Raw genomic sequence first — 9,252 nt, 5'->3', positions numbered from 1 at the left:
GCCCCTCCCCGGGACTCGGCCCTGTGGTGACCCGCCAGGAAACCCGCCGCTGGGGCCAGACCTGTCCGCACAACCCGGGCCCGGGCCGCAGTCCGGTAGTGGCACCCCCCAGCACCGGCTCCACGGCTCCCCCTTCCCGTCTGCTCCCACCCGAGGTGCCCAGGCCCCCGGCGCAGGCTGGTGCAAGGATCAAGCGCCTGCCCTCGCTGCGGCTCAGCGCCTTCGTCCCGGGGCTTGGTGCTGCTCTGTCCAGCCAGGGGCTCACAGCCCCCCGCTGCGCGGCACTGGCCCCTTCTCGGTCCCTCCTGGTGGCTTCTGCCAGGCCGGGCCCAGCTGCCTGCGCTGGGGCACCCGTGGCAGGGCCTGCCCTGGCAGAGGCAGGAGCAGGGCAATGATGTCCCCAGGGAAGGGATGGGTGCTGCCCCGTGTGAGCCGGCACTGGCCGCAGCACGATGCCAGACGCCCGGAGACACCAGCACTTGCACAGAAGTGTTTATTGAGGCACTACAAGCTCTGCGCGCCGTCAGAGCCCGGCTGGGCAGGGGGGGCAGGGGTGCATGTGGGTGTGGGGAGAGCAGTGGCTCTTGGGCAGGGAAGCTGGTGGCACAAGCGTGGTCACGGCAGGGCCCCCTCCCGCAGGGCCGGGGCAGGGCTCGCTCTGGCCCGTGGACCCCAGCAAAGATGGCCCTGTGTAGGGCAGGGGGCACACAGCCCAGCCCCACGCAGGGCCCGCAGCAGGTATGGGGATGGAGGTGGGGGCATGGTCCTTGGCAGCAGGAGCCCTGTTACCCCCAGGCCAGGGCTGGCATGGGGCGGGGGCGGTGGTGCCAGTTGCGCCAGGCAGGGCCTGCTGGTTCCGGGGGGCTGCGGAGGGGCAGAGAGAAGCATGCGGGGCAGGGCGGCGCGGGGGGAACAGGTCCCCTCACACGTGGGAGAAAGCATGGCTCTTGCACAGGGGCTTGTCCTTCTTGGAGTAGAAGGTCTTCCCCTCCAGGTTGGTCTGGCAGATCTGTGCAGGTAGGAGAGCATGGTCAGGAGGGGGGTGCCTGGCCCACCACCACTCCCGCGGTCCTGCTGGCTCCCGGCCAGGCCGGCCCTGCTCCCCCCACCCTGCCCCACGGCCGCCCCAGGCTGGGCACCACTGGGCGAAGCTGCTGCCTGGAGCCACCAGGTCCCCGCACCACCACGGGGGAGGCCGGGGGGGCTCACCGCACAGACGAAGCAGGTGTCATGCCAGCTGAAGCCCAGCGCTTCCAGGAACCGGTCACCGGCGTCGATCTTGAAGTCGCAGCCACGGCATTTGGTGCCAAACATCTTCTCATAATCTGGGGGGGACAGCACAGCATGGGGCTGCGGCGAGCTGCTCTGGGCACGACTGCAGCCGGGCCTGGCTGCGACCAGGACCCACGCCTGGGCGCTTTGCTCCTGGCCCGCAGCCCCGCTGGGGTCCCTCACCCCCAGGCGCGGCCCAGCCCTTGTCCTCCCTGCGCTGGGGCAGTCGGTCCCGGGGCTCAACCCCCCCCATTCCTGGCAGCCGCGCTGTCAGGCCTCTGCTCTGCCACTTTCCCAGGATGCTTTGCAGCCCTTGGCTTTGAAGCAGGTACTTACACCATCGCCATGGCAACCTGCTGGTGCGGGCACTGCCCAGGCCCCTCCTCCCCGTCCCTCAGCAGCAGAGACCGGGCGGGGACGGCCACATCCCAGCTGCGCGGGGACCCCACGATGCTCAGGCTGCCCCCCAGCAGGCGGCACGGGGGGGATGGCACATTGCTCGGCATAGGGCTGCCCCCCGTGCCCGTGCGTACCTCTCTCGCAGTAGGGCTGCCCCTCCTCCATGTAGAAGGCGCGGTTGCGGATAGGCGTCTTGCAGGCAGCGCAGGTGAAGCACTGCACGTGCCAGGTCATCTTCAGGGCGTGCATGATCTCCTGGGGGACAGGGGGTCAGCCACATGCCCTGCCCCCTGGGAGCGGCAGGGCCAGCCCCCCCGGGCAGAGCTAGAGGCTCCAGCCGACCCCATAGCACGGAGCAGGGGTCTAGGGGGGAGCCGCAGCCTGGGGCCACCAGGAGCAGCGGGGCAGATCCGGGCTGGGGAGGGCTATAGGGCCGCACGCAAGACGGGGGCAGTGCCCGGGGCAGGGTGGACTGGGGCTGGGGGGCAGTGGGGCCGTGCACAGGGCGGGGCTGATCGGGATGGGGGCCGGGGGGCTGCAGGGCAGCACCCGGCCGAGACCACTCACCCCCGTGATCTTCTTCTTGCACTTGGCGCAGGGCGGGGCGTAGCGCAGGTCGTAGCAGGGCGGGCACAGCACCGAGCCCTTCTCCTCGAAGAAGCCGCCCTCGTCCAGCGCGCGCCGGCACTGGCAGCACGTGAACTCCTCGGGGTGGTAGTAGCGGCCCAGCGCCACCAGGTAGCGGCCCCTGCGGGAGGCGGCAGGTGAGCCGGGCAGGGGCCGGGCCGGACCCCCGCCTCAGCCGGGCCGCGCACTCACCTGATGACCTTGTTGCAGTGGTAGCAGATGGGGGTGCGGCCAGCAGGCTCGGGGGGCTGCTGCGCGGCCTGCACAATGGAGCTGCGGTTCTGCGCGGGCGTGGGCATGGCTGGCTGCCGGTGCTTGCTCAGCACCGTGCTGGTCTTGTCCGGGGCGTAGCGCTCCGCGAAGGCTGCGTCCATGGCCCAAGGCGGGCGGCTGGCAGGGCTGGGGGCGGCCGCAGGTCCTGGGGCAGCGCACGGCAGCGTCTCCCGGGGCTGTGGGCCCCGTGACCCCCCAGGGCCTCCGCCTCGCACTCCCCACTCACCCGGTCCAGCCTCCGCCTTTGGCGCTGCCCCTGCAGGCGGGTCCGGCACGGGGACCTGGCTACAGAGCAACCCGTTAATCCAGCCTGCATCTGGCCTCCCCGGCCAGGCAGCCCCAGCCCCACCTGCCCCAGGAACCCCAGCCTGCCCCAACCGCCCCCCCCCATGGGGCAGTGCCCCTGGTGGCTGGTCTGGTGCATGGTGACGGTGCCAGTGCTGTGCGAGAGACCCCGTGTCCTTGCGTCGCGGTGCCGGGTCCACACGTATGTCCCAGACCCCCCCCGCCGGCAAAGACCCCCGTCATGCATGGCCTGCCCGCACTTGAGCCTGGATGCCCTGCAGGGGAGGGCTGCTCCTCTCCCAGCACACGCAGGCCCAGCAGCAGCCCAAGGCCCTGCCCCGATGCCAGCACCCCAGCTGCCCAGGGTAAAGCACCTGCCTTGGGCAGAGAGCGGCTGCGGCAGCAGCACGGCTGTTGCAAGGAGGCTTTGGGCAAGGGGAGGACAAACGTGTACCCGCAGGCTGAGCTGGGGGAGCCACTGGGCAGCAGGGCCTGAGCCCCGGGCTGGGGAGTGTGGAGCGTGGCACAGGGCTGGAGGAGTCCTGGTGCCTGCCCTGGCTGGCACTCAGGGGATGCTCCAGACCCAGCCCGGGGGGGGGACAGACCCCCAGGATGGCAGAGACAGTGGGAGCAGGGCCCCTCCCTGGGCAGAGGTGACACAGGGGTTGCACGACCTCCGCTAGAGCCCGGGGACAAGGCGAGGCCCCGCGAGGGCAGCGGGCGAGGGGCCGCACAGCAGTGATGAGGCGGAGGCAGCAATGAGGACGGGAACGTTTATTGGACTACAAAACACTGGTGCAGCTGGGCCAGGCTGCCCCAGGCCACGTGGGGTCTGGCAGCCGGGGCCCCCACATCGTGGCCCCTCTGGCTGGCTGGGGGCATCAGCACAAAGAGACTGGGGGCAAGGCCCTGGGGCTATGCCAGCCGCCTGCCCACGGTGTGGCAGGTGCTGGGGGTCACAGGGCTCTGCCCTCCAGGCCGCGGCCATAGGTTGGCCAGGGAGAGCAGAACAGCGGGCCCGGGGGCCGCCTTCCCCTCCAGCAGCCGTGGGCACCAGCCCTGGGGCTGGCTCGAGGCCACGCCGGGCCAAGCTCCCACCCCCTCCACACAGCGCCTGAGCAGTGACCGTGCGCCAAGCGTCCCCGCAGGGCAAGAGGCCAGGGCGGTGATGCCGGTGCGGCTGTGGGCAGGGCTGGGCCGCGGCCCTCATGACTACACGTGGAGGGAGGTGGCCGAGCGCTGGTGGTGCCAGTCGCGCAGGCGGGTGTAGCGCGGGCTCTGCAGCTCCGTGAAAAACTTTTCTCTGGAAGGAAGAAAGGACAGACGGACAGGGACAGAGCAGGGCAGAGGAGAGGTCAGAGCGAGAGGAGAACAAGGCAGAGACAGCTGGCAGCAGGGTCAGGCGCGGCCGGAGCAGGAGGCAGCTCTGTGCCCACAGGGGCGGCCAGGACCGGCTCCCCCAGGCTCACGCCACAGCCCGGGGCTCCTCGGCCCACCCTTACCTGGACTTTCTAGCAACCTCGTCATCAGGGTCTTGCACTGAGCAGTGAGAGTAAGAGAAAGAGAACAGCAGAGTCAGAGGCAGGAGGTGCCTGAGTCCCCAGCCGGGGGCACGGGACGGACCCCGAAGGGACCTGCAGCCCCAGGACCACCATCCCACGGTGACGGGCAGGCCACGGCGCAGGGCACAGGTGGGGAGGGCAGAGCCCTCTGGGCCGGCCGAAGGTGCGCGCGGTGCCAGTGCGGGTGGGAGCCGGAGGCACTTACTGAACTCTGTGCCCGTGAGCTGGGCCAGGATGCGGAAGGAGCGGGACTGGGTGGTGCCAGTGCGGGGCCGCCAGTCCTCCGTGTCCTCAATCAGCCGCTTCTTGCTGGAGTCGCTGTGGGGGATGCCCGGGGGGCTCTCCAGCCGCAGCGAGTGCCTGGGCAGACAGGGCAGGGTGCTCAGCCCCTGCCCGCAGCACCCCAGTGCTCCTACAAGAGCACCTGGCCCAAAGCCAAGGCACCAGCTCCCCACCACCCCGAGCACACCCCCCTGCCCCGGAGGGACCCCGGCAGCCCCACGCCCGGCAAGCGGCGGCACAGCCCTGCCTTACTTGTCCTCCAGGTAGGACTGGCCCAGGGTGCTCAGGGGGTCTTCGTGGGCCTGAGCTCGCACCTCCGGGGGCCGGGCACTGACCCTGCAGGGCCAGGAAGTCGGACAGACAGACAGACAGACAGACAGGCAGGCAGAGTGAGGGAGGGAGGCATGGCAGAAGAACGAGAGCAGGAGCCTCATGGAGAGAAGAGGAGAGGAGGTCCCAGACCCTGGAAACCCCACCGACTACCCCAGAGACACCTCCTAGCTGCTCCTGTCCCTGCCAGACACAGGCACGGCCCCAGCAGGGCAGAGTCTGCTCCAGGCCTGGGTGACCACCGCACATGGACCCCTTTGATGGTGGCAGCAGCAGGGCCCCTGAGCACACCACACTGCTCCCCAGGGCCAAGGCCAGCTCCTGCCCCCGCGAGGGGCCAGTCAGGGCCCAGACGAGCACGGCCCCCGGACAGAGGCAGTGCTGGGCAGGCAGAGCCCATGGGCCAGCTCCCCCCAAGCCACAGGCTCCGCTCAGCAGGGCCAGGCTCCAGGGCAGGTCCCCCACAGAGCAAAGGGCAGCGAAGGGCATGCAGGAGAGAGCAGGCAGAGGCTTACTGACTTGTCAGGGCTGTGCACCTGCAGCAGACGGGAGGAGAGAGGAGAGAAGACAGAGGAGAGGTTAGCCCGGACCGCAGGGAGTATCGCAGCAAAGCCCGGAAACGCGCTGCCCCACAGAGCCCGCCTGGCACCAGCACCATCCAGGAGGGACACAGCCCCTTACTGCTCCACACAGCCCAGCGGGCCGGGGACAGGCCCTGCCAGAGCTAAGCACCGCATGGAGCCCGGCTCAGCCATCCCCACGCTCCTCGCTGCATGCGCACTGGCTGGGGACAGCTGCAGAGTCGAACCCCTCACTGCACACGGTCGCACAACCCTGTCCCTGCTCTGGGGCCACAGGACCCTCTCGGCGCGAGCGGACAACGGCGCAAGCCACATGACCAGAGACCCAGCCCCAGCCCCAGCCCCCCTCCTCCAGCAGTGAGGTCTACACCCGGCTCGGACGCAGCAAAACCCCACTGTAGGCCCAGCGAGGACGGTGGGAGTCCCGGGCAGGCCCCAGAGAAGCCGCCAGCAGCCACCCAAACCGCGGCCCCAGACGCACGACACCCCGCAATGGAGGGTACCGCGCAGGGCTGGCAGCAGGCAGTGCACACACTGATGGGACCCCAGGGCTCCCTGGCCGGGCAGGCGGGGGGAGCTCGGACCATGGGCACAGGATTGGGGGTGCAACACCCAGCACCAGCCACCAGGGGGCACTGGACACCCCAGGGATGGTGGGGTGGGGTAGGGGGCATGCACGGGCATGGGTCCAGCATGCAAGGGCAAGCCCAGGCTGGGCCAGGGCACCTGGGGGTAGCGTGATGGACAGCAACGTACCCGTTGTGCTGCGGGGCACTGGCAGGTGCCAGGGGCGTGTACGTCACGGGTTTCGTCACTGGGGCGGCGCCGGCCCCAAAGGGCCGCGCAGTTTTGTTGAGGGCGGAGCTAGGTGCAAAGCTGTATTTCAGGGGCTCAGAGTGGGGGGGGACATCCTGAGCAGGAGACAAAACATGACAGCGGCTGGCGACGCGAGCAGCAAGCGTGGGTGCAGGTGTGGGGCACTGGCTTGGGCACAAGGCCACAGAGGATGTGTCCAGCCCCAAGTGGCTCTGCAAGGCAATGCCCCCACCCTGGGGTCAGACTCTGCATGGGCAGGGGGTCTAGGAGCTGCACAAGTGCGACACGGCAGCACTAGGAAGCCAGGAGCAGCCATGCAGGGCAGTGCAGCCCGTCCCTGCCCGCAGGACGAAGCCAAGCTCACCTGGCGCTCACAGGCAGCAAGCAGCTGTGGCAGCCGGGGGTGCCAAGGCCTTGCACCACCAGCCCCCCGAGTGGAGCCGTGGGAAGCTGCTTGCCGCGGCTGGTCCTGCCAGCCAGGTCTCCTGGTGTCCCTAGCCCACCCGACAGCCCCCCGCAGCCCCGGCGCCACGTACCTTCTGTGGCTTCCCCACGAGGTTCTGGGCTCTGCAAGAGAAGAGATGGAGCCCGGGTAAGCAACAGCTGCAGGCTCGTGTGGCCTCAGCACCACAGCACCCACCGTGCAACGCTCTACCCCGTGCCCTGCACATAGGCGGCCTTGCTCTGCAAATCTGCCAGCTGGACCCAGCATGGGCCAGACACAGGCTCCTGCTTGACCCCCATCTGGGTGGGATGCCCCAGCCCTGGGCAGTGCCCTGGGCATACAGCTGTGCTGGGTGGTGGGGGCCCAGATTACAGGGCTGCAGCAAGGGGGCCTCCGCAGCCTCCCACTGACCAGCTGGCTGCTACCGGCAGCACACGCACACACCTGCAACATCCCACAGGCACGTTCCTGCCAGCCCTGCGCCAGGCCACAGCGCCCTGGTCCCCTCCGTACCCTGCTCGTGCCCAGCCGGGTGCCCCCCACCCCGGCCCTGCGGGGGACTGCCCGGGCCGGCACCTGCTGAGGCTGAGGCTGAGGCGGTCGCCGCAGGCGCGGATCCTGTTTTGCGCCTCGATGTGGGTCAGGGCGCCGGCGTTCTCGCCGTCGATGCTCAGCACCCAGTCGCCCACGCCCACGCCGGCCTGCGCCGCCTTCCCGCTGGGCGTCAGCTGCCGCGGGCGCAGAGAGAGAGAGTGTCAGCTGGGCAGCGAGCAACGCTGCCCCGTTGCCCTGGGGGAAGCCAAGTGCCCACGCTGCTGCCCTGGCTGATGCTGGGGGCACTGTTGGGGCAGATACCTACTCCCATCCCCCCCCACGTCCTGGGGCGCTTTTCCCTGGCGTGGCCCAGGCCAGGCCCCACCTCGGCACGGAGACCGGGCGCCCCCAGCGGCTCTGCCGGCCGAGACAGGAGCAGCTCCGTCCCCGGGAGCCGGGTGTGAGTCAGAGCTTCGCCGTCCCGGCGCAGCCCATGCATCAGGCCCGGGCCTGTCACAGCCTGAACCACAGGCATTTCTGAGGCTTTTGTGTCTGGGCTGGGGGGGGAGAAAGGCGCCCCCACCCTGGCCAGCCCTGGTCGCTCCCCCATCTCCCGTCCGCGGACAGACGTTACCTCATCCCAGCTGTGAGCACCGATCCCCGCCGGGGCCGCCCCCCCACGGGAAAGTCCAGCCCAGCCGCCAGCACCGCAGCAGCCCCGGCCCCGGGGCGGAGGGCAGGGAGCAAGGCCAGGATGGGCAGCTCCGAGGCGGACAAGGGTGGTGCTGCTGCCTTGGCCCTGGGGGCCTGAGAGAAGCATCTTGTGCGGGAGCCGCGGGCTGGGGTTAGGTACGCGATGCCGGGGGTGGGCGTGTGGGTCCAGGCCACCCCGCACCCCCTGCGTTGCCTGCAGCGCGGCTCTTGCTCCAGCTGCCTCGGCCGGGCTGGGGGAGCTCCAGGCTCCTGGACCGGAGCCAAACGCTTCTCTGGCTCAACATGGACATAAAAGGAGCGAGCCAGATCCCGGCGGCGGCCCCCAGGCCCCTCCCCCCGGGCCAAGGCCCCCGCGATGCCGGCGCCGCCCCTGCGCACCCGCTCAGCGCCTGCGGGGATGCCAGCGCTCGCGGACCCTCGCTCCCAGCCGGGCTGGGCCTGGGGGCAGAGCAGAGCCCAGCCCAGCCCGGGAAAGCTCCCGGCTCCAAGCGCCGGAGCAGCCTGTGCTGGCCCGGACCCCCCACCAGGCAGGGGAGCTGCCCCCTCGCACACTCAGCCCAGCCCTGCAGCCGCATCCTGCTCCCTGCACTGCCCCGGCCCGGCCCCCGCCCAGCCGTTCCTGGCTGGCAAGGGACAGGCCTGCCCAGCACTCGGGGGAAGCAGGGCCATGTCCCTGCGGGACCCCAGCCCTGCTGATGACCAGCGCCTATTTTTGTCTCCTCCTGGCTGAGCTCAGCACTTCTCCCCGGCCCCAGCGCCACCTCCGACAGCTGGGATGGGGCTGCAGGCCTGCCCCACCTGCCCCCGTCGCTCACGCCGCGGCCAGCCCTGCACGCACCAGAGCACCTGCCCTGCCCCTGCCCCGCAGCAAAGAGCACCACTGCCTGGAGCTCAAGTCCCCACGGGCCGGCGGGGCCCCGCTAGCTGGGAGGCACCGTGCTAAGGAGCCGAGGAAGGAAGCCTGGGCTGCGCCAGTGACCGTGCCCACCCAGCACTGCCGCCTTCCTGGGCAGGGCAGCGCCGGGGCTGCAGGAGGAAGCCAAGGCCAGCGTGGGCGCTGTGGTCTCCGTGGGCACACGGCGTGCCCTGCCCTCGCCCCAGCCGGGAGGGCCGCGCGCCCGCGCCCGACCCC

General features: G+C 70.6%; 1 protein-coding gene across 1 annotated transcript in view; it reads right to left on the bottom strand.

The window, feature by feature from the left end:
• Positions 1 to 476: 476 nt before the first annotated feature.
• The window catches only part of LOC109309884 (zyxin-like), a 12,437-nt gene continuing 3,661 nt past the window's right edge, over positions 477 to 9,252 (bottom strand). Inside the window, exons 6-16 of the mRNA XM_019534759.1 lie at positions 7,449 to 7,622; positions 6,964 to 6,994; positions 5,550 to 5,566; positions 4,953 to 5,036; positions 4,624 to 4,778; positions 4,359 to 4,395; positions 2,491 to 2,856; positions 2,239 to 2,419; positions 1,806 to 1,926; positions 1,210 to 1,325; positions 477 to 1,009 (exon numbers count right to left, since the gene is read on the bottom strand). Coding sequence (XP_019390304.1) covers positions 923 to 1,009; positions 1,210 to 1,325; positions 1,806 to 1,926; positions 2,239 to 2,419; positions 2,491 to 2,856; positions 4,359 to 4,395; positions 4,624 to 4,778; positions 4,953 to 5,036; positions 5,550 to 5,566; positions 6,964 to 6,994; positions 7,449 to 7,622 — 1,369 coding nt within the window. The 3' untranslated portion in view covers positions 477 to 922. The remainder of the gene's footprint in view (positions 1,010 to 1,209; positions 1,326 to 1,805; positions 1,927 to 2,238; positions 2,420 to 2,490; positions 2,857 to 4,358; positions 4,396 to 4,623; positions 4,779 to 4,952; positions 5,037 to 5,549; positions 5,567 to 6,963; positions 6,995 to 7,448; positions 7,623 to 9,252) is intronic.

Source organism: Crocodylus porosus, unplaced genomic scaffold (assembly GCF_001723895.1).
Source record: "Crocodylus porosus isolate Cpor-Errol unplaced genomic scaffold, CroPor_comp1, whole genome shotgun sequence".
In the NCBI taxonomy this organism is placed as follows: domain Eukaryota; kingdom Metazoa; phylum Chordata; order Crocodylia; family Crocodylidae; genus Crocodylus; species Crocodylus porosus.
The sequence above is the reverse complement of the archived record's forward strand: the minus strand, read 5'-3'. Positions and strand labels throughout refer to the sequence as shown.